The 20,243-nt window shown below is 50.2% G+C and overlaps 1 protein-coding gene across 1 annotated transcript in view; it reads right to left on the bottom strand.

Moving 5' to 3' along the window:
* The window catches only part of LOC119461178 (leucine-rich repeats and immunoglobulin-like domains protein 3), a 106,869-nt gene that overhangs the window by 16,010 nt on the left and 70,616 nt on the right, over window positions 1–20,243 (bottom strand). The window contains exons 2-4 of the mRNA XM_037722397.2: window positions 2,528–2,599; window positions 869–940; window positions 655–789 (exon numbers count right to left, since the gene is read on the bottom strand). Of these exons, the coding sequence (XP_037578325.1) occupies window positions 655–789; window positions 869–940; window positions 2,528–2,599 (279 nt within the window). The remainder of the gene's footprint in view (window positions 1–654; window positions 790–868; window positions 941–2,527; window positions 2,600–20,243) is intronic.

Raw genomic sequence — 20,243 nt, 5'->3', positions numbered from 1 at the left:
AAGATAGATGACGATTGTTGTTTGGGGACAAGATAAGCCCAGAAGGCTGCAAAATTTTCTTAGCGCGTAAGACAAAAGGAGTCACTTGAATGAAGTCACAAGAGATTTACGGGACTCACGGAGTCATTAGGAAGTCACATGGCCAAGTCCAAGACAAAACAGAATTATGGAATCATACGGGGAGTCACAGGGGAATCAAACTTCCAGGTCAGTTCGAGCTCATGCAGAGAGGCGCTTGTGTAGCACGCCACTTGCTGCAAAGCTAACTTCCAGGAACATTGCAGTTGCTTAAATTTCTGCAGTTACTGTTAGAAAGTTTCTTCAAGACATGCAAGAAATTGCATGGAACGTGAAAAAAGATTCGTGGAACTGACAAAGCATTTCCTCATAGGCGTATGCGCTTTAGCCTATCTTTGCTAACATTACAAGGAGCCAAAGACTACAAGACAGGCTTTATTGTGCATAAAAATGCAAAAAATAAAGCAGAGTGTTCTTTATTTGTTTTTTTTTCCCCTCTCTCGAAACACTACAGTGCTGCCAACTATGTTGCAAATGCAGTCTGAAAGTCCGTAACAGATGCTGCAGAAAAACAGGTGGTTCAGAATGTTTTCTGATGAGCCTTGCAACTACAGAAGGTTATGACCAGGTACTTACAGGTATTGAAGATTAGAACTGTTGGTGAAGACACCTCCAGAAATAGATGTGATCTTGTTAAAACTCAAGTCCAAAGTCTCCAGCTGAGGAAGCTTCTTCAGGTCACTGGTAAGTTGTGGTATGGCATTGTGAGCTCTAAAACAATAATGGAAACTCGTCAGAACTGGTTATGTTATTGGCACTGCCGTATGCGTTTAGCAGGATATCAACTTACAGGTTAAGTTCAGTTAGATGGGAATGAGAGCCAAGATCTGGAACTGCAGAGAGCTTGTTGTGTGCTGCTTTTCTGAAATAAGATTGCCGTTATCACTGTTAGCACTGCTTTTGTAAAACTCCATGTAAGCACTTCCGAGGGACAAAAAAAAATAAATAAAAAAGAGCGAAATGCCACTGATACATGTCCCGATGATGTTACAGTACTCGAGATATTTGTTTTAGGCTATAGTGAGCGCAACATATTTAGTTTTCATCAAAATAGTGACCTATACTACATAAATGTTATTTATGTGGTATGGGTTAAAAATTATTCCTGAGCACAGTTTGCGAACCGCAGAGCCGCGACCTGCGATTTTGATATCTCCACTTCGCCACGGGGCAAAAGCTTTCTTTTACCACCTGGTTAAAATTCTGGCTGCCGTTAACTGCTTCTTAGCTCGTGCTAGGCTACTTATGAGCAGTTGGTTCTGCTGATATTTCATGCTATATAGAATCTGGTTCTCTGTCGCCCTTTTTTTTCCCAATTCAGGATTCATCAGCAGTTCGTAAATTGCTTTTTCTGTCAGTGTGCAAACAGACCTGCCACACTGGCTCATCATGCTGCCCTGCCGAGACAGAGTGACAAACCATCGAGACATGCACTCCACCTGCTTTCAGAAACTTCACTTACAAATTTTGTGTTAGATGACCTATCTATGGATGCCACAAAGGGTATGTAATGTTATGTTTTGAACGAGTTGCTTCGAGAGAGGCAGGGCGTGCACGGAAAACACAATACAAGTATACTCGGCAGATGCCGGGTATTGTGCAAGGTGGAGTGGCCGAGCTATCTTGGGAGTGGTGGCGTAGGCATTAAATTCCTAACAGCCTTCTTTAAATTCTGAATGTCCTTCAATTGATCGCAGATTGCCCCACCAAATCCACTAAGGATGAGGTAAAGAAGCAGTACACACTCAACACATGCAGCCAGAGCAACGGAAGTGGTTATCACTTCTAGCAGATTTCACCTTTTCGACACTCATCAGTTGGCAGTAAGGCTTGTCCATATAAAATGCAAGGAAAAATGCTGTACTAATTAACTTTGTTGGCTAATGATAAAGGGTATGCATGTTATGCAACTGGCTTATGCAAATACAGCTGAACCTTGTTATAAGAAAGTACCATATAACACAAAAATGTCTTGATTATATTCAAATTATATTCAATATTAATTAGAAGTATATATTCACTACATGATGATATTGGCAATAACATTTCATATTTACTGCATAATATTCGATAATTTGTTATATCAGTGTTCGTTATATAAAGGTTCGATTTATTAAGAAACATGCAGTGACAAACTTCACATTTCATCAGTGCCACTGCACACGTAGACGCCAGTTGGAACAAGTCGAATCACGATATAACGAACACCACGGATATAAGAAAATATTGGATATAGCGAATAATGAATGCACACCTGTAACGAATAGTGCATATAAGGAAGGTGCTTCCATGTCGAATGCGACTTCGTTATAGCGAGGTTCGACTGTACCACTCACAAAAAAAGTTGAACAATTGACTTATGTAGGACCTACTTGCTTTTCACACCGCATGCAAGAAGTACGTCTATAAGTTAAAGGTTGCAAAAGTGCATCGGCGATGAATTACTCACAAGCGCTTTAATTGAGTGAAGTGCTGAAGGCTCCTGGCGTCCAACACGGTAAACTCGTTATGACTGATGTCCCTGCACAGACAAACAAGGAAGAAAACTCATGAGCGATTCACACACGCACAATTCCTGGCAAAACTAAAACATCATATAAATATTTTAGCGGACTCCGTTTAAAACAAACTCTGTTAAGGTGAACTTCCTCACGAGATGAGCAGTTCCGGGGCACATCTAATTCCCATCGATTCACTGCACTACTATTAGTGTGATAAAGTCTGATAAGATGAATACATCTTCCTGGTTCCTTCACGTACATCTTAAAAGAAGTAGAATCTTAGAGGTGTTAGATACAGTGACGCATGGAGGTGTCAAGGAGGTGTCAAACAACACACTTTTATAGAATGAAAATTTTAGCAAAAGAAAAAAAAAAGAAAAGAAAATGTGCATGAAGGCTTCTTCATATATTTTTTTTAATGTTGACAACACCAAAAACTTCGTTAATGCTATATTAAAGTAAACTTTGATCGGTCAACTATAACGTCAGCCATTCCATCTAACGCCGCTATAGTACAGACAATGAAGATATGAAGCAACAAAACGAACGACGAAAATAAAAGCTAAAAAATTAATAAAAACTGAGTAAAAGACGTTTCGGCTTCGCTACGGAAGCCTTGTTCACAATCAACATGTGCTTATTCCTACGTATGACGGCATATTCATGAGGGTAAAGCGATAAAGACGTTTAGCTCCCAGTGTGGGACCTAAAAAAGCTTCGGTACCGCCGAGTAACACAGTACTTGGGATCTGCATTATCTAAAAAAAAAAAAAAAAAGTATTTGCAGCTTACGTAGAGGTAGTGGGCACAGAATGGCCCATGCGCATGCATGGGACTTGAAAACGCTCCGTTAACTTCCAGCTTGGTTCGACATTCGCACCAAGCCGCGAGGACACCGCCACTATACTGAGCCGAGCCGAAGTTCGAGTAAAGCGACAGTTCGAATAAAGCGATTTCGTTACAACGCGAGTTCGCTGAATCTGTCTCGGCAACCTTCTCATTCCAAAGGCAGAAGTGACAAAGCAAGCTCTCTCCGCCAAAAGAGGCGGCTTGGCAGAGGCATCTTAAAGCTGAGGAAGAAAGAGCAGCGCGAGGAATGCGATAACGCTGGCACGCTTTCAGAAGCGTGAACGAACAACCGCACACCCCAAGCAGGAGCGCGCGCGCAGAGGCGTGAGATCTCGAAATAACCGCAACCAATACGTTTCCATACAGCACTGCCGAACCACACCGGCACCGCCTGCTGTTGCGCGGCAGGAAATAGTTCACCAACACCACCCGCGTGAGGATCGTGAATCATGACGCGCGCGCCGCATGTATATATATACACATATATCGATCCACGCACCACCATCATTACACGCTACTTAAGAAGATGGCGCAGGGTGGGAGGCTGAACGGCTGCCAAACGCGGGGGAACTGCGGGGCGCTGAGCCGCGCTGCTGAGAGATCCGTTCAATTCGCACGCTCGTTACACGAGCTTGAACACAGATAAAGCGGACAGCCTCTTTAGCCTCTTAGTCACCGAAGTGTACTGCAGGAGTAAGCTCGAGGAAGGGTGCTGAAAATGCAAACATTGCGGTAGCTCACAATATGGCGGACTTTGACAGCATGCGGTGTGCTGTTCCAAATCCGCCATATCATCGAATTCGCCTTAATCCTGTCAGCTCTGACTGGGTCCAAATGGTGTACCATAAGATAGTTCGACAATACGGCGCGATTTGACGATGCCCAGATTGGAACCCTGGTCACAGACATTCACAACGAGCCACGTGAAGCGTTCATGCACGAACAAAATAGTGGTCTTACACAGAGACGGGGTCGGCGTGGGGCAACTAAAACGAAAAAGAAAGTATAGTACAATGAATCGAACGGTTCCGAAATGGGCGTTTCGTGAGCGCCACCATCGCGCAGCTGTCTCCTTTCTCTCCCCGGGGATGAAACCATGCAGCAGCCGCGGTTTCCTCTCCGCAGACCAACGAACGTATACGTGTACGCGCGCGTCCGCGCACTGGGGCAACACACGCACGTCGCGCTGACGCACGGACGGGTCACGCGCACCCCCCGAAGAAGCGCCTCGCATCACACACAAGTAAAACAAAAACAAAAAACCAAAGAAAAAACCGCGGACGCGTGATCTGTCAAAGGCGCGCACACGCACATTTGCGCAGCCGCTCGGAACCGATTCAATCACGCGCGCTCGCCGCCTGAAAACCATCGACGGAGAAGCGTCGGCTCATTGAAGCTTCTTTTATTTTTCTGCATGTTTGTTTGCTTCTTCTGCGTCGTCGTCGTCGTATTTTTATATGCACTGCCCCATCACCGGGCGGCCTGCAGCTAACAAGCTGCGCTGGCCTCGCCGAATGTGCGCACGAACTAAAACAATTTCAGGAGAGAGATAGGAAGAAGGAAAGCGGGATTCGAGCCGATCTCTGCTCAGCCGACCCACCGTTATTATATACTGGGGCCAATTTTGTTCCGCGCCCCGAGGATCGGAGGATGATCTAAAAGGCTTAGCTCGCTGGCGGACGGTCGACGATCGAGCTCGTGAGAAAAATTCTTGTTCCCGGTCGGACTAACAAAAGGGGTATACAGAACTGTAAATGTACAACTATAGCTCGAGAGGGCAAACGCGTGGTTAGGTATATGGAACGAAGAACAGCCACGCGGCTCTTCTAGAAAAAAAAAAAAAAAAAAAAGCATGAATTACTAGACACGTACAGCAGACGCGAATGCACGAATAACGAAACACGCGAACAAACAAAGCAGCACCGGTGGAGACACCTTGCGGCAGCGCTTGGAACCATCGCGCACGGAAGTCGTGCCCGCTAGCGCAGTTTAAAGAGTGTTGGACCAGAACTAAAGGTCGACAATTCTCTGAATGGCAAATGAGGAAGTCCGAAATGGCGCGCGCCAGAGAGAGGTAAAAGCATGCAAACGCGGCGCAACGCAATCCCGGAGCGATATGCCTCCCTACGCCGTCGAAGGCGGCGACCGCTATCAGGCAAACGGAAGACGTGGCTCGTTCGTGAAGGAAGTGAGGAAGAAGCGAAAACGGCTGACACAATCGCCAATTGTAAAGAGAGAATCTGTCCCTTCCGCACTGTGTAGCCATCACTGAACCAACGGAAGCACAAACTGTTGTTGCACGAGCGCTTACACCACAAGTTAACGCAAAAGAAAGAGTGGCCGTCCTCATAAGAGCGCGCTTGTTTAATAGGTACTTGGTGATTCATGATTTTTGACGAGGGAGCGAGCGCACTTAAAAAAAAAAAATGACGTTAACTCAAACATGAATAATGAGGACGTACGCAAGCGCTGATATTTCCCAAGTGCGACCGCTGCTTCACGCGCATGTTCAGCGCAAATTAAACGCAACTAATCCGTCTCGACCATTCAGAACAAACGGCAGTCCTCACAACACCTCCAGCAGCAGTCTCTTGAGCATGCGCAGTGCGCTTCGCGGATCATTCCTGAAAGATGGCGTCGAACCTCCTTGAGCCAGTGGATTGCTCGTTCTAGACTGGATCAAGCTGCTTCCCCGGTAAAATCTCTCTCCGCGTGGGGGAAGGGCGACGGGCGCGCCAGTCATCATGTCGCGCTGCAATCGTTGGCGAGAAAACCGGGCCGTGCGAAAAACAGGACCACCGGCATGTGTGCGAACGAACGAACGCCGGCGGTCGGCGCACTCGGCTATACGCGGCGGTTGAGGTCAACTCTCCAGGCGACCTTTTTTTTTCACGCGTCGGCGTCGTTTCGCCGCCACTTCTCTTCTAGACCCTGGTCGTGGTTCCTCTCTCTTTGCCACTGCCCGCGGAGCGCTGATAAGAACGGCTTTCGCGCTAATGCATCGACACACACGCACGCTCACACACGTGGACCGGCGACATACACCGACGCTCGAGTCGCCAGAGTTTAGGGGAGGAAGATGGAACAAACACACGTATAGTACGGTGGACTCTTGTTGGCCGATCATGACAGCGAAGCAGCGCTAAGGACAAGGACGCAATATGAAGGCGCGACACGATATACGGCGCCGAATACGACACAGAATCAGTGGTTGGGACGTCCGGCCGCCGAGCACGAGGTCGAGGGTTCGTTTTCTGGGCGCATTTCGATGGGGGACAGTTACATGTTAAAACGGTCGTGTACTAAGGTGCACGTTAGAGAGCCCCCAGGCGGCAAAGAATTAACCCGGAGACCTTCACTGCAGCGTCAGTCGTAACCCAGTGCGAAATTTAAGCCCAAAATTTCGTTTAAATTTAATGACACGGCGATAAACGAATACGCTCGCGTCACCTTGTTGCGTTCTTGCCCCAACACCCAAGAAACGTCGACAAAAGACGTTGACACAGGAGAGAGAGAGAGACGAACGTTGGTGCCTTGTGTCTGTTCCTTCCCGGCCGTCTTTCGGCGCTTGATTCTTCGGAAACGAATCCATACCAAGTACAGCGCAGATTCTATAGTTTCGCATCTTTCGATTTCATCCTATTGCATGGTAGGCGCGCTCGAGGGGCCCCCATTCCCCTTTCCTTCGATGTCTACAACAACTACCATCAATAAATCAATCAAATTTGCAGTGCGGGTGTCTCTTGTCACCGCCTGGATACAGAGGAGCCGTCACAAAAGAGGCACTTGGTACGCGGAATACTCAACGAGCGAGCGAGACCTCCACGGCGATCACAATAGCTTCACCCGAGGAGGGAAATGAAGGGCAAAGAGATATAGCTAAGTAGGACAAGAAAGGTCGATCGACGCGAAAAATAAAGAGGGGTGGAAAAACAATACGTGCTTACGAGGCCTGCAATGCGCATTCGTTGTACAAAGGCGCGGAGAAGGAAGTATATATGATTGTTGGCACCTATATAGCTTGCCGTTATCCTTTATTTTTCTTGGTGCTTACATATTGCGTCTGATACGCCTTCCATCTCGCTTGTATGCCCCCCTCTCTACTTCTCCGTTCAAGGCCTGCTGCCGTACTATTGACACAGCGCGAATCCTCAACATCCTGACGAAGCAGAGGAGGCCCTCCCTCCCGTTTGACCTTTCGCGGTTCAACACCGCGTCGTCGTGAGATAAAAGCTACTCCGTGCCGCTTTAGATATAGCGCGGGTCGAACCAGATATGGAGCATGCGAAGAGTACACACAGCCGACGCGATAAGGAACACCCCGAGAGAGACTCGAACGCTAATGCGCGCGAGGAAGCACTTGGCTATATACACGAAACGAGAGAATGAATATAGGATAAAAAAAAAAAGAAATGGAAAACTGATAGCGAGATGATTCTTGGGGCAGGTTCACCCCCCCCCCCCTTTTTTTTCTTTTTTCCCCGCTTCGGCATAATCCACGGGAGGGAAAAAAAAAAAAAAAAAAAACTTTACGAAAGGGATTAAGACGTCGAGGACGACTCTTTCTGCAAATGTATGCAACGGGCTGGCGACGATGCCGAGACAAAGCTCACCCATTTGCAGTCATACACACAGCGCGCGGTCTCTTTTTCTTTACGGCCGAGATTCTGATCAGTGTCACGAAGCCAGGAGACCGAGCGCGCGAGAAAATAGTGCGGGGTTGGGGGGGGTTTGAGGGTGAGATGAACACACGGACGCACTGCATTTAGTGCGAACAGTAAAAAAGACGCCTCTTTCGTGCCAAGCGGAATCGCGTTGGGAAAGAAAAGCGGACGCTCTTGACAACCGGCAGAGACGGAAGAGAACATCCAAAAGAAATATTAAGAAAGCGCGAACTCGGATTACGCTGGCAGCAACTGCGACGTACGTATATATACATAGATGCCGCGTTGGTGTGTCCGTGAAGCAAGAGACCCCAAAAGACGCGCTGCAGCCACAGTGAGAGAGGCGCGCTGGGCTCAACCATGCAGAGATGGTGCCAGCGGCGGCGGCCGTATATGCAGTTTGGCACATCGACAGCGCAGAAACGCCGCGGCTGTCACACGTTTCGTAATCGCTGGCAGTCTATATAGAGAGACCGCCAGAAACCAACGCGAAAGCGAAAAGGGTATATTAAGGACATGCGATCTCTCAACAAGGCGCCGCCACAGGGCTATAGGCCTATAACCTTATTGCTTACCATTTATCAGTGTCCCGGCGCGCTCCTCGCAATCCCCGAGTTCGGTGCGGCCATGCAACACTCGTCGACAACTCACTCAACAACCAAGCCTGCGAAACGCGTCTAAGTACGCGAGTGTAAGCAGTCATAAGTGCGTGTCGGAAAATGGTTGGATCTGGTTGTTGGTATATACGACAGGTATACATAGCATATACGACGGATCGCGTGTGGAGTCGTATTATCGAGACTGTATACTATACGGTTCGGCGGGCGTCCGCGTTACGACGTGCGAAGCGTCCGAAAGGCGGCTGCTATATATACGGCTGTTGAAAATAGTCGGAACCTTATGGGATGCTAGCTGTTGTTGGATAAGGCTGTTGGTACGATAGGTCGTGTACGACGGATAGCGCGCGGAGGTGCTGACAGCTATATAGCGTGCACATGCAGCGGTGAGGGTCTTCCGAGGTTCTCCCCGCTCCGAGTCTCAATACTTCCGATGGGGACAGCAGAAAGGAGCTCATTCTCAAAACGGAAGGAAGGAAGCCAGAGAGCGAGGGACTCCGTTCGAACGCCGCTCTGTGCTTGCTTTTAGACGAGGGCAAAGGTCACCGAGACAGGGCCGCCCTTTGGTATGCGAAGGACGGCGCGCGTGGAAGGAGGCAAAGGCGGGGAGAGAATCGAAGAAGCTGCAGTTACTGTTACGAATGCACGTGTAGAAGAGAGAGAGACAGCAGGTCGAAGGGAGGAGGCATGTGGGGCCGGAACCGGAAGGAACAGTCTCAACACGAAGCGGATGTCTTGCGTGAACAACACTGCACAGTTACATAGCGAACGCGGAATTAGTATTTCAGCGTTGAGAGCAGCACGAGCTCTGACACGAAGGCTAGCGGACTGATCTGTTCATTCTACCTACCAAATCGACGAGCCGTATATATAACTTCGGAACACTCCAATGACGCAAAGTGAACCGAGAGTAAAGCGGGCGCGGCCCATCCTCTCTATCGACACGGGACGCGGAGAGAGATTGAGATTCCGAGACAGCCGTACAGGGAAAGGAGGAAATGTGTTTCAAAGGAAAGAACCTCGGAGTCAGCGCCCACGGGCCGTCTCTCTATCGAGCGCTGCAGAGGCGGACGGCTTGGAAGAAGATCGGCACGTCGACCGGACGAGACCCGACAGAAAAGCCCGGAAGCCGCTCCGCTTTTCTCGCGGCCGCACTCTTTCGGACTGTTGCTGGCCGCCGCCGCTGTTGCCGCGGTCGCCCCACCGTGCGACAGCAAACTATACTATACCGTATCTCCCCAGTTCCGTGCAGTGCAGGGGAAGCTTATAACTCGAGTCGCGTCGGCCATAACGAGGAACCGGCTGCGTGTGTCGCGGGAGAGTATACAGAAGAAGGGGGCGCGGCCTCGCCCACTGAACGTGGCTTAAACCCTTCCGCGGAGATCCTTCCATTCAAAAACACCGGCGTCCCGAAAGCATTAGCGACGAACAATGGGGGCGAGGCCGCGCGGCCGGTGCTCTAGCTCGGCTGACGGGATCCCGCGGCGTTCGCTTCACTGCAAGGAGTCGTCGGTGAGTACAGCGCGGATATTTCGAGAGCTGCCGGCTCACCCCCGACAAAAGAGGGAGGCCGTGCGCTCGCGCGCGCGCGCGCGGAGGCATAGAAAAGAGCCTGGCAACGGAGGTGATGGGGGAGGGGTCACCAGACAACGGGAGCTGCAGGGAGCAGCGGGTCGGGACGCGGAGACACGACACTTTAGCAGCAGCAGAAAGAGAACAGTAGGAAGAGGAGGGGGAAGGTGAAGCTGCCGCGGCAAGCAACTCGCTCGCTCGCCCTTTCAGGCCAAGAAGGGCGGTGTGAAGGATAACTCGAGGGAGGGGGGTTCGTCGTAGGGTCTGACAAGAGAAGCGAGGAACGGGGCTGGATTCAACCCACGCCCCCTACCCTGCCCTGCCCAGGACCCCCTCGTTTCTTGCCACCCGACCCCAGCTGCTCGTTCTGTTCGGATCCTCCGCGACACACCACAGCAGCCATAGCGACGTCGAGGTCGACGGGGCGGAGAGAGTCCGGAAACACGACGAGACAGGGAAACGCGAAAATGCGTGTCGCGAAAGACCAAGTACACCGGGAACAAATTCGAAATCAGTAAAAAAGCGTCATCATTTCCCATCCCATGAACACAATGTGCAAAGGCTGGCCGGGGTAAGATCGATCTGCCGAAGGTCTCAGTTAGCACGGTTCAGGAGCGACGAAGCCCACGGCGGCACCATAAAATTTAATTGTTGTCGGCAAAATGGCCGCCAGACGTGCTCGAGAAAAGTGTTGGGTGTTATACGCACTAAAAGAAACCGTGGGCCTTTCAAGATGGCGAAGATACACTCCAACCAGCTGACAAAGCCCGTTGCGCTTTCATGGCTCGTCGAGCGCCGTGACCGAGAGCGGCGAGCTAACCAGGCCGGCCCCTACATAACGGTCGAGTTGCCCCCGCGCCATAAAAAACCTCGCGACGCGGCACCCATTGAAGCGACGCCATTCCCATGCACCGGAGCAACCGGGGGGAGGGGAAGGGGGTAGTAATAGTATAATAGTACAGAGTAGCGAACGCTCTGAACGCGCGCCGGAAAATGCGGAGCACGCTTCGAGCGTAAATCATAATACGGCTGCGCCAAGCCAGACGCGCATGCGCGATGAGGAGGGTGGGAAAACCAGGGATCGGACGGCAATCGTCTGCTCGTTAGAGGGCTAGCAGAAGGCCGGAGGCAGAGTCACAGCGGTACGTGTGCAGTACAAAGTGCGACATGCCTGTGCGATCGAGCCGCTCGCCTTCGCAGCAAAGTTGCGAGATAGAAAAAAAAAAAAAAAAAAAAAAAAAAAAAAAGCGAATTAATCGGCCGATGTCATACGCGGGCGCGATCTGCTTTTATATACACCGCGCTCGTGTCACGATTCCGCGACACAGAGACAGTTGACTTAATCGAAATTGTGTCTGAACGCTCCTCACACCTGTCAAACATATTTTTAGGTCTGAAAAAAGCAAAAAAAAATGAAACAAAAAGAGATAGATAGATAGCTGATTGTCATGGTGATAGCCGCGCTTGATGATATGCAGATGGCACAGCTTAGAATGAAAAAAAAAAGAAAACAGCGTAGAATAACCGCCTTTATAATATTGTAATAGAGGCTATACTAATTTTTTTTCTACCCACGCGAAACGTTATTAGAGCGACTGTATGCTCCTAAGGCGGCGTCTAACCAATTTCCCGCTGTTCTCCGGCACAAGTTCTTGCTGGCTCCGTTAATGAACTAAAAAATGCTCCGCGCCCCACATGCACCAGCGAAGGTACTAATTAACGCTGATTTCTCCTGTGCTATATATCCAAGCCCCTCCCCCGCGTGATGGAAAGCGTTCAAGAGTCCGCGCCTCTTCTTCGGCCAGACCAGATGACCTCTGCTGTTTCGCGGAAAGCTGTGCACAAAGTCTGCACCCCTCCGGGCCGGTGCACCTACGCGACCGTAGCTGACGCGCAGGCAAGTAGTGAGATAGCATGCTGCGCCCCCACACCTCCGACGTGTTTTTTTTTTTTTTTTCGGTATTAACACCCTCCCAATCTCTCCGGGGTGCTCGTTAATCTTTCCCTCGGCAAATTCATTAACGCCCGCAGCAGCGGCAACAAGGCGAACACGGACTGTGCTTCCCTCTAACACTGTTTAACAGTAAGAAAGAAAACAAAGAAATTCGGCGAGCTGCGCAGATGGTGCCGCGCATACCTCGCTCTCTTGCCGCTCAACAGACGAACAGCTGAACGCACGTGCCGCACATTCGGCGCGGAGCGTTCACACATGCGGACAGAAGCGAGCGCTGCAGCACACGTCCGTCCTCATCCGGCGAAAAACAAAATGGAACAGCAAAAGAGCGGCGCTGCGGGGAGGAAACGACGAGGAGGGGACTTGTCAAATGTTTCTCTCTGACAATGATTTACGCGGCTGTTGCATCGGTCCGTTGGCGCTGGACGTCGCAGTGAGAACGCGATTGAAGAGGGGAGAGGGCGAGAAACCGAAGGAGCGCCCGCAAGAAGAGCCAGACCAAAGCATACACACACACACGGTTGCGAGATTTCCCGGCGGGTGGTGTGTGGCTGAAGTGCAGCTTAGGCGGCACAGGCAGTCTAGATGTGTGTGTGTGTGTTGTGCGCGCACCAAAAAGGAGGGAGTGGGGGGAGGGGGCATCACGTGACCTCGGCGGTCAACCCAATCAAGCTCCTCCGGCAGCGGCGCGCGCGGAGGAGCGCAAAAACAAGCCGAGGCGCCTTTCTCATTCCACGGCCGAGAAACATAGGGGCGCAGCGGAAAGAAAGTGACGAGCGTGCGCGCGCCAGAAGCAGAGAAACAAAAGTGCGAAGATGAAGCGGGAACAGCGAGATGGGCGAGAGGGGGAGAGAAGCAGCTAAAACTAACCCGGCCGAGCTGCTGCAAGCGTGCACGCGAAAAAGGAGCGGAAGAGCGTGTGCCGGCAGGCAGAGGCACCGCGAAGCGCCGCAAACTCGGTCCTCGCGCAGTGAGGGAAGATATTCGGCGGCATTTCTTCGAAGGCGCCAGCCAGGCAGGCAGACTGCGGCGCGGAGGTGGCGGGGGGTTCCTCGGGGGACTAGACTCTCCAGCGAGCGCATGGATTCCACCCCCCCCCCCCCTCTCAATCCTGAGTCCCCCATGACACCCCCCCTCTCGCCTCTCGTTGCGAGAAAGTTGCTCGCTTGGCCTCCCCGGACGAAGCCTGCAGACCGAATCCTCCTTTTGTTTTAGGGATTATTGCCTGCTTTTTCGCCCGAGGCCCATCTTCTCCTTCTCTTTCCCTCGTTTCACTCACGCTTTCCAGGACCTTCCGCGAGTATCTGTAGCCTCCTCCTTTCCAGTCGCCCCTTTCTGGATGGAGGAGAGGCAACACTGCCCCCACCACCGTTTCGAGCGCGCGCGCTGACCAGACTCGGGGCAGCTCGATCGGTCTTGGCCCGTCGTAAAAACTGCGTCAGGGCGCGAGATTCATCGATAAGCGAAGGCCCGCCCGCTGCAGCGGAGACGAAATCAAAATGAGACGGCGCCGTCGCCGTATAACATACCGTATGCGTACTATGCCAGCTAGACTTGGTCATGACCTCCACTCTCAATTGCACCTCCCCCCCTTTTTCTGTATTTTAATATTTTTTTTTATTAGCGTACCTTACGTATCGTCCCTTCCTAACACAGGATGAGAGTAAACTAAAGAATAAAGTTGACTCTCTTAAAACACAAGAAATAAGAAAATATGAGAATAAAAGTAAGCCAGCAGACGCCGAGGTTATGAAGGTCAGCCAACCATCCGTCACGGCGATATTGAAGAGCGGAAGAAACCGCCCACGTTTACACAGAGAAAAAGCACGAACTCGAGCATTTCTCATTTCTTCACTCTCTCTCTCTCTCTCTATTCCGTGAAAGCGTCATTTGTTCTCCCGAGTTAACGAATTCACCATCCGCCTCTCTCCGGAACAATTAAAAATTTCCCCCGTCGCGTCACGCCCCCTCGTGGCGCTCTCTCTCCGTTTTCGTCCCAGGTCGCGCAATGTTGGCAAGGTGGGCCGGTAGACGCGGAGCGCACGGAATTGTTTTTCGCAGGAACATTGTCGCCTCTTCCAGCAGGTGTTGGGAACCACCACCTGCTCTGTCGGCAACAATAAAGCCGAGCGCGCTAAAGAAAAAGCACTGCCGAATGAAGTGAAACGCAAGAGAGAAAGTTGAGGCTGTTTTACTACTACCGGGAGCAGCAAAATTAACTCTCTTCAACGAGCAAAACAGTTTTGCTATTCAGTAATGTTAAAACCTGGTTAGTTCAAAGCCTTCGTCAAAAACACATTTCGGGCCCGTCGTCTGGCTGTCGTCTGCTACGTATACACGAGTCGTCGTCTGCATACGACGAGTTTACACGTAGCAGACAGCACAGTTTAGTAGATTTTAGTTCTAAATGGTCTCCGTGTCATTCTTGGGGGCCACGGCAGGGGAAACCACGTCCTCACAAGGTAATCATCATAATCATCATCATCACCACCATCAATTTTTTTCGTCTGCGTGACTCTTATCCCCGAAAAAGAAAGCGAAAGCCGAGAAATGCCTTCGTGGTATAATGTATCTGCCAAAACAATCGGGGCAGCATACGACTGAAACATATGTGCTCGTTGAAACAAGTATCATCGGCGATTCGCTTGAACACAGCCTACAGACAGACGGCGCCACTGCCAACGACATAAAACGCTGTAATGTTTGAAACACGAGTTCGTCGATCGTTCGCGGCGCTACCATTATGCGCTATACACATGCGAATTCCGCCCGCATCCTGCAGTATCTAATCGAGCGATCTCGTCATGCATCTTTTCGTATAAAAGATAGATAGTCGAAGTCGACGACTCGTATACAGAAGGTATAAGAGTATAGTTAGCCATGGCTGAGGCAGCGCGACGTCCTGGAAGCTGCGTTTAGAGCGAGAGTAAAACAGACGGACAATGGCGCCGACGACATTACGCATATTGCTCTATACAGGTGGGAGCGAAGCGACGGTGAGCTATAATAATGCGCGCGCTCACAGAAGTAATTGTAGAGCGCATCCGCACCATGCAGTACAGTCTTCCGAACCCTTTCTGCACAACAGGAGAGCAAGGAAAGCGCCGCCGAAGTCACACCCTGTAATATCGATGCGCTAGCTATTTCGTTCAATATGCATACTTAAAGGTCGACGACACGAGCGCGCACACAAGCACCGACGGGGGCCAACGCAACGTGCCATATCGTTTCACAGGCGTCTACAGCGTGCGCAATACCCTCTCGCCAAAAATGCCTCTGTAACGCATAACCGCCTATCTTGTATACGTATACACACTCACCGGCTCGGAATACCGGTATACATGGAAGGCACGCTGGAGTACACCTTATGGTAGCAGCAACCCTCCTCCTCATTCCCCCCCCTCCCCCCGGGGAGGGGGGGGGGAGGGCTGTGCTTCACAGCCAGAAGCGAATTAATGATTCTGAGCGACATGCATATGGAAATATAGCCCCCGTGGCTGTGGCTCCTGTGCCGCGCCGCGCACGCGCATTAGAGCAGTCGTCTAGGCCTGTTTACAGCTTTCGCTCGGATGAGTACTTATACGTTAAGGGGGAGAGGGGAGTAGGTACCTCCAGAGAAGAACGCCGAAAGAGTCTAGCATCGGCATATGCACTCCGCGAGTACGTTCACTCCAAAAGCTGCAGCCACACCCTCCACCGCCGGGACGGGAAGATGACTGCGAACAGGGCTGTCCTCTACAGGTTTGCAGAGACCGTGTTCTTGCAGGTACGATAAGCGCGACGCGTGATGGCGTCTAGTTTATATATGGCGCCCGTAATGACCGCGCGACGCAGCAGCCAGGAGCGAAGATCCGAGACCTTCCGGGCATGCAAACGGATGGAGGGGGATACCGGCATCCCAAGTACATGCAGGAGCGGCAGTATATACCGTGCCGTGCAGTCAATGATCTCATCACAGCTCGTTACCGGTGCACGAGCGAGATCGCACGGTTCTCTCTCCTGACAGAACGCGATGGTAATGACCGAGAAAGAGAGATGATTGGAAGACGCGGTGCGAGCGAGATGTGCGCGCGTCGAAGCATGTGGAGTGAAGCCTGCGTATGGCATAGGCCTGTAGTATATGCACTACACAGTGCCGAACCGTTCCAGACCATGTCGCATGAAACTATAATTCCACCTCACCAACTATATATATATATATATATATATATATATATATATATATATATATATATATATATATATATATATATATATATATATATATATACACACACCTATGCGTGGAAGGCAGTGGGGATGCGGTTATCACGTCGGGCAACCATATAAGGAACAAGAACCGGCTGGCACTGTCGTCGAAGAATGACGTTCCAGAGCTAATCGGCATTTCTTTAGTAAACAGATATACGAGACGCAAGGGTCCAGTTACAATGCAGCCAAGAAACGCACGTAGGTTGAGCATAACACCACGCATCTTCCTTGAAACACGTAATAAAGAAGACGACGCACTATTACATGCAGCACCGAATGCGTAATCGTTAGTTGTAACACACTACCCGCACACAATGCGCAGTCTAACCCCCTTCTATCCGTGATCCCTCCAACAGGGCACATGCGGAATACTGTAAGTGTAGGCTCTTCTGTACCATTAGGTTGCGAAACACAAGATGGTCGCCCTCTCAGTTTCGGCATCCGACAGCAAGTACGCAGTGAGGAACAGAGGGATGCAAGGCCGGCGACACTGCAGCTCATCTGCGCTCACGCTTTATTTACCACGTTGTGCGCATGGATCAAAGAAGACGTGTGGAGACGCGCGCTCGGAGGGGTTGTTTTGGTGTACGTATATACGTTTACACGAAAGCCAATAAGTCAACAAACACAAACTACAAATTGCAATCGGCGCACACACGGGCGAGGACAACAGGGTCACACGCAGAACGAGACGCTTGAAACTTGCCAGCTATATATACAGCTCTGCCTATACAAATCGCAAGATGTGAGGGCGTTAACTATAGCCACAAGACTGCAACCGAGACGATTCTTACTATACACTTAGTCACTCGTGTTGACTCGCGCGCTGGCTTTCTAAAAACGACAACGCCGCACGCGTGCCGCCTGGTATAAAATAGCGCTGCGCTGGGGGAGACAACGAGCAAGACACAAAGACGCAGAGTCCGCTTGCCGCCGGGCGAGAGAGAAGGATGAGAGCATCCGTAGCCCAGATTAGCAGGCGGCGGTTCCGAGCCACGGAGACGACGGGATGCATGCGATGCACTGTTGGCGGTGACGGCGAGGGCATTACCGAACTGGCAGTCTTTTATATAGAAAGGGCGCTCTATAAAAAGGGGGCGGCCGGCAGCCCTCTCTTCGCTCACAGACGGTGGGGGCGCGCGCCCCGAAAGAGACAACGGACGCTGATCTCCGGCTGCCGAGAGAGGGATCGAGACACTGCAGCTCGCTTATTTAGGGAGCAAGCGCGAGTAAACATTGCGGCGCGCGAGAAGAGTCGCATTCTAGGTATGTAGGTCAATTCGATTAGCGTCTAATGCCTAAACAATAACTTCCCGTACAAAAATGACTGTTGATTTTCTATTGACGTATTGTTGGGGTATTGTTGAATCAACGGACTCTCAACAAAGTCTCTAAAGTCTTTGAGTTCGCTCAACAGTTGCACAATGATATTACCATTGAGAGCTTCTCAATAAATAATTTATTGAGTAATTTGTGTTGATATTCGTAGTTGTTTTTTTTGTTGTGTAGCAGTTGAGTTTAGCATATACTAATTAGGACTTGCATATGAAGGCGACAATTCAAAACTTTATTAAGAAGCCTTCTTTGCCTCATTCTTGTCACTTTGCGGTAGGTAGGTAGGTTCTAGTTTGGGCTCGCTTTCGTAAAAAGAAAACAGTGTGTGACCGACTTTGGCACCGAACGTTGACCTTCGAGCGCAGCAGCCCGGTGCTCTAACCGTTAGGCAACGAGCGCACGCGTACGTCTCTCGTTCCGAAACCAGTCAGCGCTTTGAATGCTCGGCGCGCGCGCCCATGTAACTTCCTCGTCTTCTTGCGACAGCTCGCGCTTTGAGGCGCCATGTTAGACTGTACTATGTCCGGGACCAGCCCGCTTTCGTAGCCGTTTACGCTACGTAGAAACTGCGACGTTGAACCATCTTCATGATCGCCCACGAGTGACTTGCTCGCCGGCGTACAAATGCCATCGTCGTTTTAACATACAACATATGGCATAGCCATAGGTGCGATCCAAAATGCGCACGTTTTAGGGAGCAAAAGAATGTGAAATTCACTTGCAAACACGGTGACTGCGTGCATGGGGAGTTCCCCAAAAGTAGACACGGCTGCAGCGCGGATGGTGGCGATAAGGCAGGCGCCGACAACCGACGACGCTACCTTTGAGCATCGGACGCGCTGTGCGAGCCGTAGGATGCAAGCGCGCACAGGCTGTAAACATACACTTCAGAGGTCTTAGAATTTCCTGTGCCACACCCTGTGTCTCGAAAGCATAATACATTTTTTTTATCCAACGGCCGTGGTACTAGATATCAAACAACGAACGCGCTTTGAGACCACAGCGCTGTTGAAAGAGTTTCGGATTCAGCAACAGCCGCAACATTACGCAGCTAATCGCTGTCTCAGCGGCTGCTCCCGACACTCGCCTTGCAGAAGCATGCGATAAAATTCTTGCCATGGAAGCCTCCCAAGCCTGCAGCTCTCCTATGTTCAGTGAAACAAACGAAGGCCAAAGAGAAATGAAAGAAATCAAACAACAGTTACGCGCCCACGTTATACCTTACTTTTTACCGCGTCATCTGCAAAGATGGTGCAAACTACTTAAACAAATTATTGTTCATAAAAATAAAGATATTAGTAATACCTTTTACTCCTAGGTGACGCAATAAACGCCACACCAGTGTTTGAGCATGAGTGTTTAAGTGTGTGCGTGCGTGCGTGACTTTATTGTGAGCAGTCTTTTGCAACGGTATGCAGTGTGCCGTTAGTTTCGTAGTCGCAATATTGTTAATCGTATTAGTTATCTTTTACGCTACAAATTAAGTTTTCCTTCAAAATTTATTATGTTTTCTATGAACAAAAATTATCAATCATTATTTATGGATTTTAGTGATTATTTTTAGTAGGAACGATTTTATTAACTTAATACGATACTGAGGCTGCGACCGGTCTTCGACTCTGTCACTCGTCTGAACTTGTGCAGTGGTTCGTGCGGCGCGCGCTTTGTTGGAAGCATTTTTCTTTTGTTTTTGGACATCATGACGCAAGTTTTAGTGAAATTGCTCTATGATGATAAGTGGGATGTTTATCCGTTGAAGACGTTCGCTGACGCAGCCACTGGTCTTCCGGTGATGTTCGAGCCTGGCAGTTTAGATGAGTTGCGCGGCAGAATTCATGATGGAAGGAAGGCGAACAAAGCCGCAGCCTAACTTCTGCACACAGGTAAGTGATTGCGTTTTCTTGAGCACATAGCCGCGTTTTTTTTTTTTTTTTTTTTTTTTTTTTTTTTCACTTGGACGATCGTGAGATGTTAAGCACACCGTTCACTTTCTGCAGGCAAACCGCATGCCCTGGAGCGAAAGCGCGCGAAGCTAGCGCTTGCTGCCGCCGCTGCTTCGATTGAAATGTTCGTAATATTATCTACTAATTTGCTATCGCAATCGATGCTTCGCCTTTGGAGCGACACTGCGATATTAAAAAAAATATTCTTAATCTGTAGTGGCTCATCGTATACCTTAAGGCTAGTGTGCACATTTTCTCGCGTAGTCGTTAACTGCGCCTCTATTTGCGTTGTGGCTAATGTCGCGGTGTGCTGCAAAATATATTTCGCCTTTTCGGTATGTGCGGAGAACAGCCTACCGATAAGTCCTGCATCGGCGCGATGATTACACGGATACACAGCGTAAATGAACAGAGGCGTGGTGGCGACGTCGGCAAAGCCGCCGACGGGCTTGCCTTATCACACATCGCCACCTCAACGC

The sequence above is a fragment of the Dermacentor silvarum genome, chromosome 8 (genome assembly GCF_013339745.2).
Source record: "Dermacentor silvarum isolate Dsil-2018 chromosome 8, BIME_Dsil_1.4, whole genome shotgun sequence".
NCBI lineage: Eukaryota > Metazoa > Arthropoda > Arachnida > Ixodida > Ixodidae > Dermacentor > Dermacentor silvarum.
Note: the sequence above shows the minus strand (reverse complement) of the source record. Positions and strands in the feature narration are given on the sequence as shown.